The 24,978-nt window shown below is 55.3% G+C and overlaps 1 protein-coding gene across 9 annotated transcripts in view; it reads left to right on the top strand.

Moving 5' to 3' along the window:
- The window catches only part of ATP2B4 (ATPase plasma membrane Ca2+ transporting 4), a 65,526-nt gene extending 40,821 nt beyond the window's left edge, over window positions 1-24,705 (top strand). For 5 of the 9 annotated variants that reach the window (XM_068173128.1, XM_068173133.1, XM_068173132.1 and 2 more), the window contains 14 exons: window positions 659-820; window positions 1,678-1,892; window positions 1,965-2,207; window positions 3,916-4,157; window positions 4,699-4,933; window positions 5,731-5,910; window positions 7,144-7,231; window positions 7,332-7,438; window positions 8,852-9,043; window positions 10,589-10,802; window positions 11,595-11,806; window positions 13,374-13,481; window positions 14,531-14,713; window positions 21,484-24,705. In XM_068173128.1, the coding sequence (XP_068029229.1) occupies window positions 659-820; window positions 1,678-1,892; window positions 1,965-2,207; window positions 3,916-4,157; window positions 4,699-4,933; window positions 5,731-5,910; window positions 7,144-7,231; window positions 7,332-7,438; window positions 8,852-9,043; window positions 10,589-10,802; window positions 11,595-11,806; window positions 13,374-13,481; window positions 14,531-14,713; window positions 21,484-21,780 (2,678 nt within the window). In that variant the 3' untranslated portion in view covers window positions 21,781-24,705. Of the gene's footprint in view, window positions 1-658; window positions 821-1,677; window positions 1,893-1,964; window positions 2,208-3,915; window positions 4,158-4,698; window positions 4,934-5,730; window positions 5,911-7,143; window positions 7,232-7,331; window positions 7,439-8,851; window positions 9,044-10,588; window positions 10,803-11,594; window positions 11,807-13,373; window positions 13,482-14,530; window positions 14,714-16,538; window positions 16,740-21,483 lie in introns of those variants that run through there. The other 4 variants (XM_068173134.1, XM_068173136.1, XM_068173137.1 and 1 more) reach the window with 3 other exon arrangements.
- Window positions 24,706-24,978: the final 273 nt, after the last annotated feature.

The following is a 24,978-nucleotide window of genomic DNA, read 5'->3' on the forward strand; positions in this document are numbered from 1 at the left end:
AAGCTTCCAGGCTTGGGTTTCCCCAGGGCAGCCTTCCAGCTGGATTAGCCCAGTTTTAGGAACGGGAAGCTGGGCTCTCTCGGGTCCCAAAGGCGTGGTGGATGGCTCCAGGCTGGGATTGGAGGATTCCTGGCTCCCTGCTCTTCAGTCTCCATCCCAATCTCTAACCCTCCCCTCCATCTCACCCCCTCAGTCGCTTCCCTGGCGAGTGGTTCCTGCTGGGCTGCCCACAGGGCACTGCAGAGGTGGCACTGAGGGGAACTGGGGGCACTCATCAAGGGACTGGGGGCACTGGAGCATCTCTGGGCTCATCCCAAAGCGCTCCCAGTCCTCTGCAGGCTTAGAGGCCGGAAGAGACCCCAAAATCTGGCCTAGAGGGTCTCCTGCAGAGGTGTGACAGGTGCCAGAGTCACCTCTGAGGATCCTTTATCCGTGGGCAGGGGGTAGATGACAGAAAACCACCCCGGAGAGAGGTGGCAGGGCCCTGGACACGGAGCTTCCATGTGCTCGGACGCGTGTGTGGTCGGGAGTGGTTCTTGTCCTGGATTTCTCTCTCTCTCTCTCTCTGCCACCACCATCCTCCTCAGTGGTGTCCTCCAGGCTGGCCTGGGTCTCTCCTGTTCACACGTGGTGTCTTGTTTTGCCCCCCGGGCTGTAGCTAAAACTCAGGATGGTGTGGCCTTAGAGATCCAGCCCCTGAAGAGCCAGGAGGGGGTGGAGAACGAGGAGAAGGAGAAGAAGAAGGTGAAGGTGCCCAAGAAGGAGAAGTCGGTGCTGCAGGGGAAGCTCACGCGCCTGGCGGTGCAGATCGGGAAGGCAGGTGAGTGACAGTGACCCTGACAGTGACGGTGACCCCAGAGCTGGTGGGTTAGGGCTGTCCCTGTCCCCAGTGTTCCCAGAGCTGATGGGGAAGGGCTGACCCTGTCCTGTGTCCCCTCACCTCATCCTTGTCCCCATCCCCAGTGTCCCCAGAGCTGATGGGGAAGGGCTCTCCCCATCCCCTGTGTCCCCAGAGCTGATGGGGAAGGGTTCTCCCTGTCCCTTGTGTCCCCAGAGCTGGTGAGGAAGGGCTGTCCCTGTCCCCAGTGTCCCCAGAGCTGATGGGGAAGGGTTCTCCCTGTCCCCACTGTCCCCAGAGCTGATGGGGAAGGGCTCTCCCTGTCCCTTGTGTCCCCAGAGCTGGTGAGGAAGGGCTGTCCCTGTCCCCAGTGTCCCCAGAGCTGGTAGGGGAGGGCTCTCCCTGTCCCGAGTGTCCCCAGAGCTGGTAGGGGAGGGCTCTCCCTGTCCCCAGTGTCCCCAGAGCTGCTGGGGAAGGGCTGACCCTGTCCCCAGTGTCCCCAGAGCTGGTGAGGAAGGGCTCTCCCTGTCCCGAGTGTCCCCAGAGCTGATGGGGAAGGGCTCTCCCTGTCCCCTGTGTCCCCAGAGCTGATGGGGAAGGGCTCTCCCTGTCCCCTGTGTCCCCAGAGCTGATGGGGAAGGGCTGACCCTGTCCTGTGTCCCCTCACCTCATCCTTGTCCCCATCCCCAGTGTCCCCAGAGCTGATGGGGAAGGGCTCTCCCCATCCCTTGTGTCCCCAGAGCTGATGGGGAAGGGTTCTCCCTGTCCCGTGTCCCCAGAGCTGGTGGGGGAGGGCTGTCCCTGTCCCCTGTGTCCCCTCACCTCGCCCTCGTCCCCAGGGCTGATCATGTCGGCCATCACCGTCATCATCTTGGTGCTCTACTTCGTCATCGACACCTTCGGGGTGCAGAAGCGGCCCTGGCTGGCCGAGTGCACCCCCATCTACATCCAGTACTTCGTCAAGTTCTTCATCATCGGCGTCACCGTGCTGGTGGTGGCCGTGCCCGAGGGGCTCCCGCTGGCCGTCACCATCTCGCTGGCCTACTCCGTCAAGGTGAGGCCTGGGGCTGAGGAGGGACGGGGGTGACTGGGGTGAGGTCAGCCCTGACCTTCTGGGTGCTTGCAGAAAATGATGAAGGACAACAACCTGGTGAGGCACCTGGACGCGTGCGAGACCATGGGCAACGCCACGGCCATCTGCTCGGACAAGACGGGCACGCTGACCATGAACCGCATGACCGTGGTGCAGGCCTACGTGGGGGACACCCACTACCGCCAGATCCCCGACCCCGAGGCCATCCTGCCCAAAATCCTGGACCTCATCGTCCACGGCGTGGCCATCAACTCTGCCTACACCTCCAAAATCCTGGTGAGAGGCAGCGCCAGAGCTTGGTGGTGTCCTGATGCCTTGAGAGGGTACCTAGAACACAGGCTGGACTGAGTCAAAGGAATAAAGTAGGGATTTATTAAAATATAGTTACAGTGACCCCAGAGCTGCTGGGGAAGGGCTGTCCCTGTCCCCTGTGTCCCCTCACCTTGTCCCCTGCCCTACCTGCCCAAGGTGAATCTTCAAGGACACACCTTGGGCAGTGCAAGAGCCCGACCATGGCTCCACCCCAGATGGACTCAGAGTCACGAGTTTTGACACTTTTATGAGTTCTGGTCCATTTCCACACTGGGGTTCATTGCCCAGTTCCAGCTCCAGGTTGTGCAGTCCCATCCTCCCAGTCTGCTCTCCTCCATCCCCTGTTGTTTGCACTTTTTGGGGCTGAAGCTGCAGCGGTGTCCTTGGTTCTGGGGCTGGAAAAGGATTGTTCAGTGTGCCTGAGCTGTGAGGAGAACTTGTGCAGTTCAGAGTTATTTATTAATGCAGCACAGGGTCTGGAAAATGCAAAAGCTAAAACTTGAGGCATCGTTCCATCCATCACTCCATCCATTGTTCCATCCATCATTCCATCCATCACTCCATCCATCACTCCATCCATCGTTCCATCCATCACTCCATCCATCACTCCATCCATCACTCCATCCATCACTCCATCCATCACTCCATCCATCGTTCCATCCATCACTCCATCCATCACTCCATCCATCACTCCATCCATCGCTCCATCCATCGTTCCATCCATCACTCCATCCATTGTTCCATCCATCGTTCCATCCATCACTCCATCCATCACTCCATCCATCGTTCCATCCATCACTCCATCCATTGTTCCATCCATCGTTCCATCCATCACTCCATCCATCACTCCATCCATCGTTCCATCCATCACTCCATCCATCACTCCATCCATCGTTCCATCCATCACTCCATCCATCACTCCATCCATCGTTCCATCCATCACTCCATCCATCACTCCATCCATCGTTCCATCCATCGTTCCATGCATCACTCCATCCATCACTCCATCCATCACTCCATCCATCACTCCATCCATCGTTCCATCCATCACTCCATCCATCACTCCATCCATCGTTCCATCCATCACTCCATCCATCGTTCCATCCATCACTCCATCCATCACTCCATCCATCACTCCATCCATCACTCCATCCATCACTCCATCCATCGTTCCATCCATCACTCCATCCATCACTCCATCCATCACTCCATCCATCACTCCATCCTACTGTAAACGCAAATGAACCTGGTGGGAAGAAATGCTGGTGTCTGACTCCAGCTCAGAAGGCTGAATGATTTCTTTATTATAACTATGCTATAATACGTTAATAAACTATTTAAAGGCGATACTAAAACTACAAACCTACTTGTTCTAACTCCCATATCTAACTCCTCACAACTCGTGGCCCTCTCTGAGTGCAGCCACAGGTGGGTTGGATTGGCCACCAGGCTCAAACAATCCTCACCAGAACCCAACCAAGCAATCACCCCAGGTAAACAATTCTCCAAGCGCATTCCATATGGGAAAAACAAGGAGCAGAAATAGAAATTGCTTTCTCTTTCTTTCCTCTGTGCTGCTCTATGAAAAAAATCCTGAGAGAGAAAGAAATGTGCTTGCCACACCATCCTGCTCCACGCCTGGGGTGGCATCGCTTCTCCGTCCTTTTTGCAGCCACCGGAGAAGGAAGGAGGGCTGCCCCGCCAGGTGGGCAACAAGACCGAGTGTGCCCTGCTGGGCTTCGTGCTGGACCTGAAGCAGGACTACCAGGCCGTGCGCAACGAGGTGCCCGAGGAGAAGCTCTACAAGGTCTACACCTTCAACTCCGTGCGCAAGTCCATGAGCACCGTGCTGAGGAACAGCGGCGGCGGCTTCCGCATGTACAGCAAGGGCGCCTCCGAGATCATCCTGCGCAAGTAAATCCTGCTGCTGCTCCCAGCCCGGGGCATCGATGGGGTCGGGCTGCCCCACGGGGCAAGGGGGGATGGGGGGTGGGTGTTTGGAGGTGCCTGGTGGGGTTTGGGTGGGCTTGGGGAAGCTGGAGGGAAAGGGGATGTCCAGATGGGGTGCCAGGAATGGTTTTGGGGTGGGTTTGGGAAAGTTGGAGAGGGCTGTGAGGAAGGGATAGCCCCTTTGTGTAGATGGGGTGCCAGGAATGTGCCGAGTGGTTTTGGGGTGGGTTTGGGAAAGTTGGAGAGGGCTGTGAGGAAGGGATAGCCCCTTTGTGTAGATGGAGTGCCAGGAATGTGCCGAGTGGTTTTGGGGTGGGTTTGGGAAAGTTGGAGGGAGTTGTGGAAGGGGAATGTGCCCCTTTTGGAAATTGGGTGCCAGGAATGTGCTGAGTGGTTTTTGGGTGGATTTAGGAAATCTGGAGGGGGCTGTGAAAAAGGAACAGCCCCTTTTTTTGTGGATGGGGTGCCAGGAATGTGACACTGCCTCACCTCCCGGTCCCCTCAGGTGCACCAAGATCCTGGACAAGAACGGCGAGCCGAGGGTGTTCAAGGTGAAGGACAGGGACGAGATGGTGAAGAAGGTGATCGAGCCCATGGCGTGCCACGGGCTCAGGACCATCTGCCTGGCATTCCGGGATTTCCCTGCGGATGCGGAGCCCGACTGGGACAGCGAGAACGAGATCCTGTCTGACCTGACCTGCATCGCTGTGGTGGGGATCGAGGATCCCGTGCGGCCCGAGGTACCAAATCCCACCTGTGCCCCCTGTCCTGTGCTGTTCCCGGCCCTTTTCCTGCTGCTCAGGGCTGTGATCCCCTCAGGAATTCCAGCAGCTCCTCTGTGCCCATCCTGGATGTTCCCTTCAGGATTTCCAGCAGTTCGCCTGTGCCCATCCCTGATGTGCCCCCAGCTCCCTGTTGTGGGCATTTCTCTCCCATTTTTGGACAAAACAGCCCCATGGCAGCGTGTTCCCACCCAAAATTCCCAATCCTTGGGGTCAGTGCTGCTCCAGGCTGCGCCAAAGGTGGATGGAAACAGCCAGGAAGAATCCTTGGGCTCCTGGAGCTGGTTTTCCCTCTGAGCTGTGTGCTGGGCTAATGCAATAATCCCCCTGTTCCTGCCTCTGGATGCAGTTTGGAGCTCTCCCTGCTGCTCTCCTGGTCCCTGATGAGATGTTCAGGGATCTGGCAATCTGGGAATTGCATTACAGATCCCCTGGCTGCAGCAGCTCTGGAGGCTCCTGATTCGATTTGCTCATTGCTCACTCCAATTTCCTCTCTTCCCCCACTGCTCCCTGATGGATAAACCCATTAGAGGGGTGGCAGAGGATGAAATTCCTGCTTTTATGGACAGCCTGGCCATGCCTTGGCACCCAGGGAGGTGACAGCCAGGTGGCAGCGAGGTGGCAGTGAGGTCCCTTCCCCTTGGGGTGGCAGATCCAGCTCCCCCACCCCTCCAGAGCCCTTTCCAGATCCTTTTGGGGACGAGGAGCTGCCTCTCTCCCGGCGTTCCCAGTGCCAGCCCTGTCCCTGTCCCCAGGTGCCCGACGCCATCCTGAAGTGCCAGCGCGCGGGCATCACCGTCCGCATGGTGACAGGGGACAACATCAACACTGCCCGTGCCATCGCCACCAAGTGTGGCATCCTGCTGCCCGGGGAGGACTTCCTGTGCCTGGAGGGAAAGGAGTTCAACCGGCTCATCCGCAACGAGAAGGGAGAGGTGGGAGAGCTCTGCCCTGCACGGGGCAGGGAGGCTTCTGCAGCAGCAAAAATCCTGCTGGGTTTCCCAAATCCTGCTGGGTTTCCCAGATCCTGCTGGGTTTCCCAGATCCTGCTGGGTTTCCCAGGTTCTGCTGGGTTTCCCAGATCCTGCTGGGTTTCCAAATCCTGCTGGGTTTCCCAGATCCTGCTGGGTTTCCCAAGCCCTGCTGGGTTTCCAAATCCTGCTGGGTTTTCCAGATCCTGCTGGGTTTCCCAAGCCCTGCTGGGTTTCCCAAGCCCTGCTGGGTTTCCCAGGTTCTGCTGGGTTTCCCAAATCCTGCTGGGTTTCCCAAATCCTGCTGGGTTTTCCAGATCCTGCTGGGTTTCCCAGATCCTGCTGGGTTTCCCAAGCCCTGCTGGGTTTCCCAAATCCTGCTGGGTTTCCCAAATCCTGCTGGGTTTTCCAGATCCTGCTGGGTTTCCCAGATCCTGCTGGGTCTCCCAGATCCTGCTGGGTCTCCCAGATCCTGCTGGGTTTCCCGAATCCTGATGGGTTTCCCAGATCCTGCTGGGTTTCCCAAGCCCTGCTGGGTTTCCCAGATCCTGCTGGGTTTCCCAGATCCTGCTGGGTTTCCCGAATCCTGATGGGTTTTCCAGATCCTGCTGGATTTTCCAGATCCTGCTGGGTTTCTCAAATCCTGATGGGTTTTCTGAATCCTGCTGGATTTCCCAAATCCTGCTGGCTTTCCTGAATCCTGCTATTTCCCAAATGCTGCTGGGTTTCCCGAATCCTGCTGGGTTTCCCGAATCCTGCTGGATTTTCCAGATCCTGCTAGGTTTCCCGAATCCTGAGAGGTTTCCCGAATCCTGAGAGGTTTCCCAAGCCCTGCTGGGTTTTCTGAATCCTGATGGGTTTTCCAAATCCTGAGGGGTTTCCCAAATCCTGATGGGTTTTCTGAATCCTGATGGGTTTTCCAAATCCTGAGGGGTTTCCCAAATCCTGATGGGTTTTCTGAATCCTGATGGGTTTCTCAATTCCTAACGGGTCTCCCAAGTCCTGGTGAATTTCCCAGATCCTACTGAATTTCCCAGATCCTGCTGGGTTTTCCTCATTTCCTTGGTTAAGGAATCTGCTGGGGTGCTCAACAGTGTTTGGGGTGAAGCCACTGTCCCGTCCCAGTTGGGATTTGCTCTCTGGTGGCACAGAAGATTCCTGGTGGGGGGAATCACTTCCCTTTTCCTGGTCCTGCAGGTGGAGCAGGAGCAGCTGGACAAGATCTGGCCCAAGCTGCGGGTGCTGGCGCGCTCCTCCCCCACGGACAAGCACACCCTGGTGAAAGGTGGGCACTGCCCTCCCCAGGGGCTCCTCCCTGGCGTTCTTCCAGCCTGATCCAGGCTGGGATCCTTCCCGTGGGGTTTCATTTCTCGTTTCCATCGCAGGAATCATCGACAGCACCGTGGGTGACCAGAGGCAGGTGGTGGCTGTGACGGGGGACGGCACCAACGACGGCCCAGCCCTGAAGAAAGCAGACGTTGGCTTTGCCATGGTAGGGCCAGCCTGGGGGGGTTTTCCTTTGCTCCATGGGTTATTCCACTGGGATTGCTTCCAGACCGTGGAAGCTCTTTTCCAAATCTATGGGATGGACTAAAAACACAAAAAGGAATTTTCTTAGGATGTTGGGGTTGAGTCGGAGCTGCGTAGGACTGTGAGCAAGGGGTTGGGAATTCCTTGGAGGTCCCAGAGCAGGGACCTGCCCTGTCCTGGTGTCTCTCCTGGATCCAGGAGAGCCATGGGAGCACCAGGATTTGGCTTTCCTCGCAGTTTTTCACCCCAATTGCAGGCACGGTGCTGGATCATGCTTTGGGAATTTCTTTCTGGTGGAAAACTCTGGTTTGGTGCTTTTTAATCCAGTCTGAAAGGAGCAGGGAAATAAACCTGTTGTTTTTAACAGGTTCCCTGTGGATTAGTTTGAGGGAAGTGAGCAGGAGCTGGGTGGGGAGGCTGCACAGGGAGCTTTGAGCAAATGAGAGATTTTTGGGAAGTGTTTTTAGGAATGTGTGGGACATCCAAACGCAATTCCAGAAAGCAGGGAAGGCTGTTCCCCTGCACCCCATGCACTGCAACAGGCAGGGATTTCCCCTTTGAGGTGGGATTGGGATCTGGGGAATCCAGGAAAACGCCAGGAATGGGCTCGTTTTGGGCAGGGCTTGGAATTCCTGCATGGAATTCCTGCATGGAATTCCTGCATGGAATTCCTGCGGGGTGAGCGCCTCGCTGTGCCGGCTCCGGGAAGCGCAACCGGCCCGCTGCCCTGGAGACACTGCCGGGGATTTTTGGGGATTTTTGGGAAGCTGCGGGGCCGTTCTCAGCCCGGGGCCAGGGCAGAAACCTCCGGGCTGAGCTCTCCCTCCTTTGGGCTCCCAGCAGAGATGCCCAGGCCGGGATGGAGCCAATCCCTGGCATGAGGAGGGAGCTGTTTTCCAGCTGTTTTCCCAGCTTGTTTTCTGGTTTTCCAGCTGTTTCCTGGCATTTTCCCAGCTGTTTTCCAGCAGATTGCCATCTTTTTCCCGTCTGTTTCCCAGCTGTTTTCCAGCTGTTTTCCCAGCTTGTTTTCTGGCTGTTTTCCAGCTGTTTCCTGGCATTTTCCCAGCTTTTTTCCGGCAGATTTCCATCTTTTTCCCGTCTGTTTCCCAGCTGTGTCCCAGCTGTTTTCCTGTCAGTTTTCTGTCTGTTTCCCAGCTGTTTCCCAGCTGTTTCCCAGCTGTTTCCCTGTCTGTTTTCCTGTCTGTTTTCCTATCAGTTTTCTGCCTGTTTCCCAGCTTTTCTGCACCGTGGCTCTGTCTGGGGAAGCTGGGCTGCCTCAGAGCCCATCCTTGAAAGCTCTGGAGCAGGGATTGACCCCGGCTCCGGGGGTTTTTCCTGCTGGGAACGTCCCTGGCACCATCACTTTGTCCCCAAGGGCATCGCGGGCACGGACGTGGCCAAGGAGGCCTCGGACATCATCCTGACAGATGACAACTTCACCAGCATCGTCAAGGCCGTCATGTGGGGCCGCAACGTCTACGACAGCATCTCCAAGTTCCTGCAGTTCCAGCTCACCGTCAACGTGGTGGCCGTCATCGTGGCCTTCACTGGCGCCTGCATCACCCAGGTGAGCTCACCTGGCCAGGTGGGACATGAGGGGTCTCACCTGGGTGGGTGGGACATGGTGGTGGCATCATCGTGGCCTTCACCAGTGCCTGCATCACCCAGGTGAGCTCACCTGGATATGGGTGGGACATGAGGGGTCTCACCTGGGTGGGTGGGACACAGTGGTGGCATCAACGTGGCCTTCACCAGTGCCTGCATCACCCAGGTGAGCTCACCTGGCCAGCTGGGACATGAGGGGTCTCACCTGGGTGGGTGGGACACAGTGGTGGCATCATTGTGGCCTTCACCGGCGCCTGCATCACCCAGGTGAGCTCACCTGGCCAGCTGGGACATGGGAGGTCTCACCTGGGTGGGTGGGACATGGTGGTGGCATCATCGTGGCCTTCACCGGCGCCTGCATCACCCAGGTGAGCTCACCTGGATATGGGTGGGACATGAGGGGTCTCACCTGGGTGGGTGGGACACGGTGGTGGCATCAACGTGGCCTTCATTGGTGCCTGCATCACCCAGGTGAGCTCACCTGGATATGGGTGGGACATGGGAGGTCTCACCTGGGTGGGTGGGACATGGTGGTGGCATCATCGTGGCCTTCACTGGCGCCTGCATCACCCAGGTGAGCTCACCTGGATATGGGTGGGACATGAGGGGTCTCACCTGGGTGGGGGGGACATGGTGGTGGCATCAACGTGGCCTTCATTGGTGCCTGCATCACCCAGGTGAGCTCACCTGGATATGGGTGGGACATGAGGGGTCTCACCTGGGTGGGGGGGACATGGTGGTGGCATCATCGTGGCCTTCACCAGTGCCTGCATCACCCAGGTGAGCTCACCTGGCCATCTGGGACATGAGGGGTCTCACCTGGGTGGGTGGGACATGGTGGTGGCATCATCGTGGCCTTCGTTGGTGCCTGCATCACCCAGGTGAGCTCACCTGGCCAGCTGGGACATGAGGGGTCTCACCTGGGTGGGTGGGACACGGTGGTGGCATCATCGTGGCCTTCATTGGTGCCTGCATCACCCAGGTGAGCTCACCTGGATATGGGTGGGACATGGGGGGTCTCAGAGAAAAGAAGTAGTATCTTGGGGAGTGTTTTAGGAAGGTGTTAAATACCCCAGAGCAATTCTGGAGTTCTCTTCAGGAGGAGAGGGAAACAAAGAGGGGAAGAGAGGTTTATTTTGGTGCTGTGACTGGTCTCCCCCCTTAGGACTCTCCTCTGAAGGCCGTGGAGCAAAGGAGAAATATTTGGGGATGTTTTCAGAAAGTGTTAAATACCCAAGAGTGATTTTGGAGTTCTCTTCAGGAGGAGAGGGAAACAAAGAGGGAAGAAAAGGTTTATTTTGGTCGTGTTGACAAGTTCTCACAGTCTTTACCTGCAGAACTCTCCCAAAGGCTGTGCGGGGAGCTTGGAGCAAAGGAGAAATATCTGGGGATGTTTTAGGAAGGTGTTAAATACCCAAGAGTGATTCTGGAGAGGTTTTCAGGAGGAGAGCGAAACAAAGAGGGGAAGAGAGGTTTATTTTGGTGCTGTGGCCGTTCTCCCCCGCAGGACTCCCCCCTGAAGGCCGTGCAGATGCTGTGGGTGAACCTGATCATGGACACGTTCGCCTCGCTGGCGCTGGCCACGGAGCCGCCGTCGGAGTCGCTGCTGCTGCGCAAACCCTACGGGCGCAACAAGCCGCTCATCTCCCGCACCATGATGAAAAACATCCTGGGCCACGCCGTCTACCAGCTCACCATCATCTTCACCCTGCTCTTCGCCGGTGAGAGTGCAGCGCCAGCGCGGCCTGGCCGGGAGGGGAAAGGGGGGAAGGGGAAAAAGGTGAAGGAAAGGGGAAAGGGAAAAAGAGAAAAGGAAAGGAAAAGGAAAAAGAGAAAAGGAAAGGGAAAGGGGAGAAAAGGAAAAGGAAAGGGAAGAGGGGAAAAGGAAAAAGAGAAAAGGGAAGGGAAGAGGGAAAAAAGGAAAGGGAAGAGGGGAAAAGGAAAGGGGAAAATGAAAGAGAAGAAAGGAAAAAAAAAGGGAAGAGGAGAAAAGGTAAGAGAAAAAAGGAAATGGAAAGGGAAAAAAGGAAAAGCAAAGGGAAAGGGGAAATGGAAAAAAGGAAAAGGAAAGGGGAAAAGGAAAGGGGGAAAAAGAAAAGGAAAGAGAAGAGGGGAAAGGGGAAAAGGAAAAGGGAAAAGGAAAAGGAAAGGGGGGAAAAAGGAAAAGGAAAGGGAAGAGGGGAAAATGAAAGGAAAGGAAAGGAAAGGAAAGGAAAGGAAAGGAAAGGAAAGGAAAGGAAAGGAAAGGAAAGGAAAGGAAAGGAAAGGAAAGGAAAGGAAAGGAAAGGAAAGGAAAGGAGGAAAAGGAAAGGGAAACATGAAAGTGGAAAAAGGAAAAAGAAAGCGAAGAGTAGGAAAGGAAAAGGTGAGAGAAAAAAGGAAATGGAAAGGGAAATGGGAAGGAGAAAAGAAAAGGGAAAAGAGAAAGGGAAAGGGGGAAAAGGAAAGAGAAAAAAGGAAAAAGGGAAGAAGAGAAATCTTCCCTTCCCCAAACCCCCTTTCCTCCCGCTCAGGGGAGAAGTTTTTCGACATCGACAGCGGCCGGAACGCGCCCCTGCACTCTCCCCCCACGGAGCACTACACCATCGTCTTCAACACCTTCGTGATGATGCAGCTCTTCAACGAGATCAACGCCCGCAAGATCCACGGCGAGAGGAACGTCTTCGAGGCCATCTACCGCAACCCCATCTTCTGCACCGTGGTGCTGGGCACCTTCTTCGCCCAGGTGACCCCAGCCTGGGGGGTTTCCTTTGCTCCGTGGGTTATTCCACTGGGATTGCTTCCAGACCATAGGAACGCTTTTCCAAATCTGTGGGATGGACTAAAAACCCAAAAAGGAATTTTCTTAGGATGTTGGGTTTGGGTCTGAGCAAGGGGTTGGGTTGGGTGTCGCTGTTGAGGTAGGGACGGGAATGAAGAGACTCCATCTTCAGAAGGTAAAGAATGAGCATTTATTTAGAAGTACTTCTCTCTTTTATAGAGAACATCATGAAGACTAATTCCATTGGTCTTAGAGTAAAAACATTTCACCTGATTGGTGCACTGGACTTAGGTCAGTGTGGCAGAACAGATCCATGAACAATATGAACGGAAAACAAGATAACAGATTGCTTACATTCCTCTCAGACTTCTTCCCAGGCTTAGCCTGGCAGAAACCTTTCTCTTTTTCTCTCTGACTGAACTGAGAATATCGACAGCTGGGAATTCCTTGGAGGTCCCAGAGCAGGGACCTGCCCTGTGCTGGTGTCTCTCCTGGATCCAGGAGAGCCATGGGAGCACCAGGATTTGGCTTTCCTCACAGTTTTTCACCCCAATTGCAGGCATGGTGCTGGATCAGGCTTTGGGAATTCCTTTCTGGTGGAAAACTCTGGTTTGGTGCTTTTTAATCCAGTCTGAAGGATTGCCAGGGTGTTGCTGTTTTATTAAAGACGGGTGAATAAAGCGACATAGACTTCAGGTTCTCAGAAGGCAAAAAGCAAGTTTATTAAAAACCACACATTCTTTCATTGACAGTTCTGAGAAAGTCGGACCTCATTGGTCCTTAATCAACACCCCTTAATCAACACCCCTCACACCGTTGCCTAATTAGGAACAGCACCCTTCTTGCACCTCTTACAAGTAAACACCTTCAAAACACCAGCTGCCAGGATGGTTTTAATTCTTTCTCTGAGCTTTCTCAAAACTTCCCGGAGCAAGGCCTGGGAAAGTTTATCTGACTTCTTCTCTGACCAGATTTCAGCATCCACACCAGGGGCTGTGGCACAGGCAGGCTCTGTTCTGTGCCCTTGGCCTTCACCAGCAGCGCCCTGGTGGCACAAGAGCCACCCTAGAAGTGCTCAAGGCTGGGTAGGGTGGAGCTCAGAGTGACCTGAGCTGGTGGAAGGTGTCCCTGTGCATGGATCTGGGTGGGCTTTAAATCCCTTGCAGCCCAAGACATTCTGGTATTTCAGGATTTGGGGTCTAGAGTATTTTGGGATGTGTTTCATAAAGTCCCCAGCCTGGATGTGAGGTCCCTGCTCTTTTCTGGTGTTCCTTAAAATTCTCAGCCTGAGTGGGAGGTCCCTGCTCCTTTCTGGTGTCCCATAAATTTTCCAGTCTGGATGAAAGGTCTTTGCACCTCTCTGGTGTTACACAAAATTCCCAGCCTCAAAATGAGTGAGGTCCCTGCTCCTAAAATTCCCAGCCTGGATGTGAGGTCCCTGCTCCTCTTGTAATCCCAGGAAAAAGGGAAAAATGTGGCCCAAGGGGACCTTTCCATGGCCAGGCTGTGACTCTTGTCTCGTGTGCTGCAGATCATCATCGTGGAGTTTGGTGGGAAGCCCTTCAGCTGCTCCGGGCTCACCCTGAGCCAGTGGTTCTGGTGCATTTTCATCGGAGTGGGAGAGCTCCTGTGGGGCCAGGTAAGGGCCAGTCCCAAAATCCTGCCCCATCTTTCTTTCCCTGCCCTTGTTCTCTCTGGTTTTTCTGCAGGGCAGCTCCTTAGGAAAGTGTTTGGGAAGGAGCTGATGCCCCACCCCACCCCAGCAGCAGGAGAGGAGGTCGCTGGTCCCCTCCTCAGCCTCCTCCTGCTGCAGAGGGACACGGCCAGCAGTGACAGGGACATTCCCAGTGCTCCACTGGGCCCTGGCAACTCCCCCGGGCTGGTGGCACTGGAACTGATGCCTTGAGAAGGCTGAGCTAGAGCAGAGGCCGGACAGAGCTAAGAATAAAGCAGGGATTTATTCAAAGGATCTCCTCCATGGATCCACCTTGGGCAGCACAAGAGCCCAGCCAGGGCTGCACCCAAGATGAACCCAAAATGGCCACAAAATGAAGCCAAGATGGTCCCAAAAGGTCACAAAATGAACCCAAGGTGGACCATAATGGCCACAAAATGAACCCAAGATGAACCAAAATGGCCACAAAATGAACCCAAGGTGGACCAAAATGGCCACAAAATGAACCCAAGGTGGACCAAGATGGTCACAAAATGAACCCAAGATGGACCAAAATGGCCACAAAATGAAGCCAAGATGGTCCCAAAAGGTCACAAAATGAACCCAAGGTGGACCAAAATGGCCACAAAATCAACCCAAGGTGGACCCAAATGGTCACAAAATGCATGACTGGTCACGGGGTCTCTCACTTTTATAAGTTCTGGTTCATTTGCATATTGGAGTTAATTGTCCAATTCCAGCTTTAGGTTATGAAGTCCCATCCTGCTTGTATTTCTCTCTTCAGCCCATGTTGTTTGTGCTTTTGGGCCTGAAATTTGGATCATTTGAAATTTGGATCACAGAGAAGGAATTGTTTTGTCTCCCTACTCTGTGAAGAGAGCTTACCAACACCTAATACGAAGCCCAGCCCCACACACTAAAGCAGCACAGAATCTTAAAAACACAAAACCTAAACCCTGAGGCCTCACCACGACCCCAGGCTAAGTCACTGCTGTGTCCCTGAACGTCCCCAGCTGATCTGCACCGTCCCAACGAGCCACCTGAAGTTCCTGAAGGAAGCCGGGCACGGCATCACCAAGGAGGAGATCCCCGAGGAGGAGCTGCCCGAGGACGTGGACGAGATCGACCACGCGGAGATGGAGCTGCGGCGGGGGCAGATCCTGTGGTTCCGGGGGCTCAACAGGATCCAGACCCAGGTACTGGGGGGCAGCGGGGCTGGGGTGGGGGGGTCTGCCTGCTGTGTCTCCTCCTCTCTCTCCCCCTGCAGGGGTGAAAGCTGCTGCTCGCTGATGCCATCGCCTCCCGGGCCAGGCTTCCACCTGTGCCTTTCCAGGGAGGCAGGATAACGTGGATTTTGGGACAGCTGGGGGTGGGGGGAGGCAGTTCTGCTGCAGACGCTGTGCTGCTGGTCAGCAGGAGGCTGGACGTGCCACCGACGGTCACCTCTGCAGCACAGGAGGCTGTGAGGGGTGCACGGAGCCCCCCGGGCTCTGCCGTGCTTTGCTGGCTGCTGGGATGCTGTTCCCAGTGGGAATGTGCCCAGCAGGGATCTGCCAGCACCAGAGCCTCCCTGGTGTGGCTCCTTATGCCACCCCTCTGTGCCAGCTCCCAGAGCTCAGCCCCACAGCACACGAGGGGAGAAAATCTCTCGGTCTTCTTTTCACATCACTTGGTTTTCCTGTGACTTCTTTCCCTGATTTTTTCCTTTTTCCCCCACCCCAAAAGGGTCGTTTTTTGCTCCCACCAAGCAGGGAGAGCTCCGTGCCCCTCACTTCTCCTGGAGGCCAGGGCAGAGCTGTCCCACGGAGGGAAGTCCTGGTGTCCCTGGCCATGCAGAGCTGCTGGGTCACCTTTGTTCCTCCTCTGTTCCTGTGAGGAGGCCTGGGACAGGGGCTGGGGCAGTTAACTTCCCTTCTCTGAGAGCTGCCACCTCCACGGTTTCACCTCGATGGCTGCAAGATGACGCTCAGCCTCGGTTCCCGGCTGGCTGCGAGCCCCGACAGGCAGCTGGGCTCTTTGTGGGGGTGACCAGCGCTTCACTCACATGAGAAACATGCTGGGAGCTTCCAGGATCTTCTGGAAGTGGTGCAGGTGTGCTGGAAATCTGGGAGCTCTGAAGGGCTGCAGTGCCACAGGTGCCCCTGGGGCTGAACCTGGAGCTTCCCGGGTGTTTCCCTGTGCTGGAGCTGCGATGAGCTCCTGCCACGTGAGAAATGGGTGCTGGCACGTCCTGGAGCCTCTTTAGGGTCCAACCTGAGCATTGGGGGTGCTCCTGTCGCCACTCGGGGTGTCTGAGAAGGGCACAGGGCTCTTGCCCCCAGGCCAGGGGAGAAGAGGGCCATCGGAGTGGGGCAGGAGCGAAGCCGTGTGTGGAACACCTGCACAGCCAGAGCTGGGGATGCAGGAGGTGTCCGGAAGGTGCCACAGGGCTGGCATCAGCCAGGATTTGGGTGGCCCCCAGGTGCTGCTCAGTTCCTCGAGCCTTGGGGACACATCCACAGGGCAACCACGCTGCATCCCCAGCAGCCCTGGGGCCTGGGAGAGGGGCTGGAACATCTCCTGCTGCCAGGGGAGCCGTGGGTAGCCCGTGGAGTGTCCCCAGAGCGGCCCCACAGGGCTGAGGCTGCAGGAGCCCTTCCCCACCAGCTGCCCACCCTCTCTGTTCTCTCTCTGCTCCTCCTGCAGATTTTCGGGATAACCCCAGGTGTTTCCTCTGCCACTGCCTCCCACCACAGCCCTTTTCCTGGTGGGGGGATCCAGCCTGCTGCTCTGGCTCCCCTGGGAAGAGCAGAGCGGGACGCTCTCTCTGCTCCGCCCCAACACCAGCAGCAAAAAACCCCACGTGGGTTTTGGGGAGCATGGGGTGGGATTTGGGGCTCTTTCCTCCTTCCTCCTCCTCTTCCTCGCCTTTCCATCCTCCTCCTTCCTTGCTGTCTGTGTGTCTGCCCGCCCTCCCCTGTCCCCTGTCCCTGTCCCTGTCCCTGGCCGGGTGTCGCTATCTCACTCTCTGGTTCTTTGCAGATGGACGTAGTTTACACATTCCAGACCGGCGCCTCCTCTTTGCAGGGAGCCCTCAGGAGACAGCCTTCCATCGTGAGCCAGCACCACGATGTAAAAAATGTTTCTAGCCCAACCCATGTAGCTCTTTCCTCCGTCAATTCCACTCCCACCACTTCTGCTGTTGCTGCTGCTGCTGCATCTCCTCCTGCGGGCAGTGAGTGATGGTCTATTACAATGCATGACTTTAATAACCACAGAGAGCACCTGCACCCCCCTAACCCCGCCTGTTCTCTCTCCCTCTCAGCCTTGACTCGCACACTCAGTCCCAAGCCTGAAGGATGGGGCGGGAAACCCTTCAAAACCCCAGTTTTTTAATGCTGTTAACAAAGTTATGAACCTTTCTGGTCCTTTCCCCCCCCAGTTCTTTGTCGCTTCCTCCAGTTTTACCTCTTCTCCTCCTTTGCAGGGCTGGTGTTTGAGTCCACCCTCCTGAGGGCGGGCAAAAATTGGCAGTTCTTGCTCAAAAAACCCCTGAGTTCACGAGCATTGCTGGGAGAAGGGCAAGGCTGAGCCCAAATCCTGCTGGTTCTTCCCACTGCCCAGCCCTGGGACACCCCAGGGATGGGCAGAGGGGTTGCTTGAAATTTCTTCTGGAGCAGAGTGGCCGCTGGGACTGTCCCCAGGGCTGGCTGCGCCACGGCCAGGAGGGACAAGCAGGATTTGCTCCTGCTGTGGGTGCTGCCTGTGGACAGCCCTGCCCGTGGCTCAGCTGGTGACACCTCGGGGCTGCTGTCCCCCTCTCTGACCCCACCTGGGGACTTGCATGGCCTGGGGACATCCCTGTGCTGCCCTGGGGACATCCCCTGGGGCTCCGCTGGTGCCCAGGGCAGCCAGAGGATCCCCAGTGCCCACCTTGCTCTGCACACTCTGGATCCCAGGGTGTGCAGACACTGCTCTGCATGGAAAAGGGCATGGAACACAATTCCTGCTGGATCCCAGCGGGAATTCTGGGTCCTGGATCTGGCACTGGGTTTTCAGACCCCCCCAAAAAAAAGCCCTGTCTGGTGCAGGGCTCTCTCTCTGTTCATTGTGGTCTGCTCTGCACATGCTGGATCTCAGGGTGTGCAGACACACAACTGTGCATGGAAAAGGGCACGGAACACAATTCCTGCTGGATCCCAGCGGGAATTCTGGGTCCTGGATCTGGCACTGGGTTTTCAGACCCACAAAAAAAAGCCCTCTCTGTTCATCACAGGCTGCTCTGCACACTCTGGATCCCAGGGTGTGCAGACACACAACTGTGCATGGAAATGGGCACGGAAGCCACATTCCTGCTGGATATCAATGGGAATGCTGGATCCTGGGTTCCCAGACCCCCCAAAAAAGGCCGTGTCTGATGTAGAACCCCTCTGTGTGTTCGGTGTTGGGGCTGGTGAGCACGTGGCCGTGGATTCTGTCTGCAGGCTGGGAGCAGGGAACGTGTCTCTGCTGGATAATTGGCTTTTTTATTGCACAGTCACTTATCCCCGTTCTCCTCTGATTAGAGAAATACCCTCGGTGACTTTCTGGAGAGCTTTCAGGCTCGGCTGTTTATGCACTGTGGGGGAGGAGAGAGAATTTGGGATAATTTTGTTTTCTCTCTGTTTAGCTGACTCTGAGGCTGGCAGCTGATTGAGTTTAACCCCAGTGATTCTGGAGCAGCACAGCTGCCTCCTGCTCCCGCCTGCATCTGGGAAAACCTCCAGGATTTTCTGATGGAATAAAATCTCCTTAGAGGGGCTCAGAGCACAGGGTTTGAGGGGGGTGGGAATGAGACCAAAATGCAGCTTTGTTTGCAGTCTGTGGATCCATGTTTTCCCCATTTTGCAGCGAGGGAATAGAAAACTTGGATAGCTCGTGCAAATTTCACCAGGAGCTAACCCAGGTCTCCAAATTTCCTGCTGTTTTCTTGCCTGGATTTCTCTTGTTTCCCTCTGCTGCTTCTCTCTCTCCCAAATCTCCTCTTCCCTCCACGCAGATCCGTGGTGTCCCTCTCCCCTGGATGAGTTTTTCCAGGGCTGGACTTGCTGCGTCCCTCCTGGAATTGCTGGAGAGGTCTCAGCAATTGATGTTCAGGTTTTGGCAGGGCCGAGCTGCTCCCGCTGGGAATTCTGCCCTGGGCTGAGGGAGCTGGGCAGAGCCAGGGGCACGGGATGTAATTCCCCCTAGCACGTGGAGGTTTCACGTTTCACGGGAATCAATTCCAAGCCTGGAGGTTGCATTTGAAGCTTCCAGGTGGAGAGGAGGCGGGAGCTGGGCCGTGGGAGGGAGGGAGGGAGGGAGGGAGGGGCGGCTCCAGGCTGGAATTCGGCTTTGCTGGCATTTCCTCCTTGTTCCCTTCCTTTGAGAGGGAACAGCTGAATTCATCTCGCAGCAGGTGATGGAGAAGGGAGGAAAATCTGAGGGAAGCTGCAGCAGGAGCTCCTTGAGGGGGCTGAGCAGGAGACTGAGCACAGATTGCCTGGAATTGCTCCAAGGAGCCTTCCCTGCTGCTCCTGGCAGTGCTGGACAGATCTCCAGGGGTCTGGAGGTGATTCCTTGGGAGAGGAGATCTCCTGGTCCCACATGAGAGGGGGAGGCTTCTGTGGAGCTGCTCCTAAATCTGAGCTTGTAGATGCCACCTCCTCGTGGTTCTGGCAGTCCCTGGGCTCTCCTTGGCCACCTCCTCGTGGTTCTGGCAGTCCCTGGGCTCTCCTTGGCCACCTCCTCGTGGTTCTGGCAGTCCCTGGGCTCTCCTTGGCCACCTCCTCGTGGTTCTGGCAGTCCCTGGGTCTCCTTGGCCACCTCCTCATGGTTCTGGCAGTCCCTGGGCTGTCCTTGGCCACCTCCTCGTGGCTCTGGCAGTCCCTGGGTCTCCTTGGCTTGGTTGGATTTGTTCTCCTTGATTCAGTTGGTGAGTTAGGGCTCAGGACTTGCTGTTCTCAAGTCATTGCTGATGGGACAGATGATCAGTCTGGCGTGGCCCGGTGGTGTCCCTTGTCCTGTGCATTCACCTGAATTGATCCAAGGTCATCAATGCACAAATCCAGCTCTGAATTGGTTCCCAGCTCCCTCAAATTCCCATTTTTCCAGGCCAGTGGTGCTCTAGGCTCATGCCCTCGGTGTCTGTGCTCCAGCTCAGGTGTGTGCCCTGCTTCCTGTGCAGGAGCTCCTGGGGCTGCTTCCAGCTGGGATGGGCTGAGCCCGTGCCAGGAAATTCCTCCTGATCCTGAGCCAGGTGCAAAACACACCGGGAAGGGCATCCCTGGTGAGAGGGGGCAGGGAGAACTCTGGGGTTCCAGGCACAAGGAAGGAATTCCCTGCTCTGGTTTTGTGGGATCAGAGATCCTCAGGAGGTGTTTGGCTGTGCTGAGGGGGGTGAATTCCCACCTGGAGGGATGCCACACCCAGGGACAGCTGAAGTAAAGGGACAGTTTAAATAAAGGGACAACTTAGCCCAGCCCATCTCACCAGGATTTGGGGGGAGCTCCCTGCTCCCCCTCCACACCTGCAGCCCACAGAACACCCACAGCTCCTCATTTCCCTCACCACCAGGAGGATTTCTGCATCGTTCCCCCTGCACTCCCTCAGCTGGGAGGATTCCCACAGGGAATCCTTTTTTGTGGGATCTGTGGATCTTCTCCTGTTTGTGCTGCAGTTTCAGCCCCGGGGACACCACGGGAGCAGGCAGGGGATGTTCCTCAGGGGTGGGTGGGGAGCAGGTGGAGGCAGCTGAGGAGAAGCAAAGCTGGAGACTGAGCACAGCACATGGCTGAAATTGCTCCAGGGAGCCTTCCCTGCTGCTTCCAGGGGTGCTGGACAAATCTCCAGGGGTCTGGGAGAGGAGATCTGGTCCCACACCAGCTATGCTCCACAGAGCCAAGGCTTCTGTTGCTTCCCTGGAACCCCAGCACAGCTGGGATGTGACACTTGTCACCCACCTGAGCCAAAATCTGTGAGCTGGAAGGGCTTGAGGCTGGAATTCCAGAGGATCTGGAGGGAGCAGGGAATCCCCTGCCAGCCACCATCCAGGTGTGTTCCCAGAGCTCTCCCTCGCAGTGCAGTGGGGGTGGCAGAGCCATTCCCTGGTGCTCTGGATCTCCTGCTTGAGCCTGGAATTTCGGTGGAGCTGCCCCAGGGTGGTGTGTGTTTGTGTGGGGCTGGAATTCCTTCAGAATATCCAACAGAATCTGAATTGGCTGCCAGCTCCATCAAATTCCCATTTTTCCGTGCCAGTGGAACTGCCTTTGGAAACCACTGGGTCTCCTGCAGGTGCAGGGAAGGCTCCAGAGCTCCAGCAGTGTGGGGAACCCCACACAGTCCTGGACCTTCACGTGGATCCTCACAGCACCCACCTGGATCTTGTGCTTCCAGGGGCTCCAAAAAACCTGGAGGCACCTTTGGGAAGCCCCATTCCTTTCCAGAGCTGTAGGAAGGACCCTCCCAACCCCACCCATGGCTCCCACGGTAGAGTTTGCCCCCGCTGTTTGCCTAACCCACCTCTTTTTGGAGCCGTAGTTCCCCCACCTCGTTCGTTGTCCTCGTGTCCGTCCACCCCGAGGCGCGTGCGCGCACACCCACACACAAATTTAACGACTAATTAACGCGTTTTGGCTTCCATCCATCCAGACTGGTGATGCTGGGGTGGCGGTTTTGAGTCGTCCTGTGTCTTTTCTTGCAGCTTCTGAGGCCGCCCCGTAGCCGGTGGGTTCCCACCACCCCCGTAGTGCCTGACTCTGACCCCAGTTCACCGTAGATGTCTCATTTTTGACCGAGCTGTCTGTTCAGTGGTGATTTTGTCCCTGTGGTCGTGCTGTTTTATTTTATTTTATTTTATTTTATTTTCGTTCGATGGTTGTCTTCCATCATTTCTTTTCACTTTCTCCCTCGAGCCCTGCCCTCTGGCAGCACCACTGACCCCTGTTTTTTCCCTCCCCGCGCCGCCCAGATCAAAGTGGTGAATGCGTTCCGTAGCTCCCTGTACGAAGGCCTCGAGAAACCCGAATCCAGAAGCTCCATCCATAACTTCATGACTCACCCAGAGTTCATCCTGGAGGAAGACGAGCCTCGGACACCATTCCTTGACGGCACCGAAGACGAGCCCGAGCCTGACGGACTCCAAAAGCGAGGTGGGGGCAGCCTGGGGGGCTCCACGGCCCTCAACAGGAACAACAACGCCGTGGACAGCGAGTTCAGCTTCCCCGAGCCCGGGAGCCCCTTCCACAGCCTGGAGACCTCTGTTTGACCTTAGAACTTGGAATTCCCCCTCCTCCTCCTCTTCCTCGTTCCTCATCCACCTCAGCCCTGTGTGATCCCAGCACCAGTAACTGATCACACGCTGCGGTCACTCCGTGTCAAACTGCTCATGCCTGTATCATCATCTGGGGTTTTTGGGTGTGGTAAACACATTTGGGGTTTTTTTTTGGGGGGGTTGGGGGAGGTGTTTATCTGTTTTTTTGTTTTGTTTCATTTTGTTCTTGGTTTGTTTTTATTTTTTTTTTAACCGTTATTTAGCAGTGGGAACCAGAGTACCACCACGCTGGGTGTTGGGAGAGAGGCTAAGCCAAAAAAAAAAAACAAAAAACCAATTGTGCATCTCCATCCCTGATTTTCCGTGGTACTCACCCAGGGGAAGCTGCCAGGTTCTTTCCTTTCCAAGAGTTGGGCTCCAGGCACCTGGAGCCAGGGGGTTTTCACTTTGGAAAAATGCATGTTCCAAGGAAATTCAAATTGTTGTAGTCTTACACGCCCTCAGCCCGAAGGCTGGGGGTGCACTTGTGACTTGATTTTTTTTTTTTTTGTGGGTTTTTTTTTTAACACATGTGGTTTTTGGGGTTTTTTTCTTCTAACGTTGGGCTTTGCTCTTTGCTTGTGGGATTTGCCCCCCTACCCAGAGGGGCAGTCACTGCTCCAGTGTGAAAATTAAGGAATAAACTAAAAAAATCCCAGCCAGGGGAAGGTGTTTACTCCAAGGTTCAGAGATCCAGGGATGCCCACCAGTCTTCCACCTTTGAAAAATGGTACCTGGGCTTTTTCCAGCTCCCCCTCTGTGTGTGCCCACACGTTTTTTTTCTCTCTGTTTCCAAACTGGGAGATGAGAAACGAAGGTGGGGCTTGGCTCTAACCTTGCTGGAGGGGAGAGATTCTGATTTTCCTGCAAAGGTGGAGGTGAAACTGCCAGGGAAAAGGTGGGGAGAACCCCCTGTGTGAGGGATGCAGCTTCTTCCTGAGGAATTCTCTAGGAATTCTCCTTCTCTAGGAGAGGCCTCTCTGCTGCTCTTGCTCAGGGGGGAAACTCTTGGGGAGAGGATTTTTTGCAGCTCTCCCAGCTCCTGCCCTCCAGAGCAGAGGGATTTTTGCCCTTTTTTCTGTGCTGTTGGGGTCCAGCACCCCTCAGCCCCACAGTGATCCAGGAGGAGGCTCCAGCCATGCCCAAAATCCGTGGGAGGCTGAGTGGAGAATGCTGAGGGCCTCCTGAATCCTGGGAGGGATCAATCCAGCTGTCTCATGATCCAGTGGAAAGCAGGGAGGGCCCTGGATGATCCCAGATTTTCCTGGAGGTTTGGCTTGGATGGCTGCAGGTCTCCCAGAGAAGGTGCTGCTGGAGGCTTGGCCTCACTTGGCTGCTTTTTTTGGAGGTCATCTCCTCCCCCTGAGCCCTGGGAATAACCCAGGGAGACTCCCTTTCCTTGGAGCTGGCTCTGGATTGTCCCTCTGGCCATCCCTGGAGCAGGAGGGCAGGGCTTGGGCTTCTTCTTCCTCTGCCACCTCCCTGCTCTCCTCCATCCCCTCTGGCTGGCTCGGGAGCAGAGAGAATGAGCTGGAAGCGAGGTCATTCCCACCCCTGGATGGGAAAACCCTGGGATTCCAGACCCTGGGATTCTAGACCCTGGGATTCCAGACCATGGGATTCCAAACCCTGGGATTCCAAACTCTGGGATTCTAGATCCTGGGATTCCAGACCATGGGATTCCAGACCATGGGATTCCAAACCCTGGGATTCCAAACTCTGGGATTCCAGACCCTGGGATTCCAAACTCTGGGATTCCAAACCCTGGCATTCCAGACCCTGGGATTCCAAACTCTGGGATTCCAGACCCTGGGATTCCAAACTCTGGGATTCCAGACCCTGGGATTCTAGACCCTGGGATTCCAGACCCTGGGATTCTAGACCCTGGGATTCCAGACCCTGGGATTCCAAACTCTGGGATTCCAGACCCTGGGATTCTAGACCCTGGGATTCCAGACCCTGGGATTCCAAACTCTGTGATTCCAGACCATGGGATTCCAAACTCTGTGATTCCAAACCCTGGGATTCCAGACCCTGGGATTCCAGACCATGGGATTCCAAACCCTGGGATTCCAGACCCTGGGATTCCAAAGCCTGGGATTCCAAACCCTGGGATTCCAGACCCTGGGATTCCAGACCCTGGGATTCCAAACTCTGGGATTCCAGACCCTGGGATTCCAGACCCTGGGATTCCAAAGCCTGCGATTCCAAACCCTGGGATTCCAGAGGCTGAGTGAGGGTTTGTTTTTTTTTTTGGGAAAGGCTGGCTCTGGCTGGGTTCTCCTCCTGCCCTGTCCCACCAGGAGCGCACAGCGGAATCGCCCGTGCCTTGTCCGAGCACTGCCTGCAGCACCTCCTGCCACGCCAGGCCCAGATTTAATCTTTGCCAAGATTTAAGTGTTCCTTAAGCCACAACACAAACCAAGTGTCTTCGCTTCGCCCCCGGCACCGGAGGAGGAGGAGGAGGAGGAGGGAAGGAGCAGCTCGTTCCTGCTGAGGAAAGGTCTTTATCCCAAAAATCCCAAATAATATCCTGGATATCCCGAGTGTCCCACCCTGGTGCTGGCGAGCTGGGCTTTGTTCACTGCCAACAGCAAGAAGAAGTTGCCACCACTGCCCGTCCCCAGTGCAAATTCAGTGTGCACCCCATGCCCGGCTCCTCCTTCCCTCCCTGCCCCCCCAAAAAAATAACCCAGGGGAGTGAGGGGATCTAGGGTTAAACACCAGGAAAAACAACAACAACAAAAAAAAATACGAGTGGTGGTTGTGGGGTTTTGGTTCTGTGCTAAAGGTGACGTTGCTTAAAAAAAAAAAAACAAAAAAAAATCACTTTTTCTATTTTAAATACTTGCAAAAACCAAAAAAAAAAAAAAAAAAGAATATATGGTGTTCTTACAAGCTTACATAAATATTTATTAAATACTTTTTGGGGGGATGCACCAATTTTTTTTTTTTCCTTTTGATATTTTTTTTAATACCTCAGACCTGTTGAAAAAAAGAAAGTTAAAAAAAAAAATAAAAAAGAAGAAAGACTCAAACCAACAACAACTTCAAGCCAACTTTGGAGGCTCTCAAAGTCACTCCCAGAAATCTGTGACTGGCAGGGTTTGCCACAAAGGGTCTGGTCGTTCCTTTAGTTTGCTCTATTTTTGT

Source organism: Anomalospiza imberbis, chromosome 26 (assembly GCF_031753505.1).
Source record: "Anomalospiza imberbis isolate Cuckoo-Finch-1a 21T00152 chromosome 26, ASM3175350v1, whole genome shotgun sequence".
Lineage (NCBI taxonomy): Eukaryota > Metazoa > Chordata > Aves > Passeriformes > Viduidae > Anomalospiza > Anomalospiza imberbis.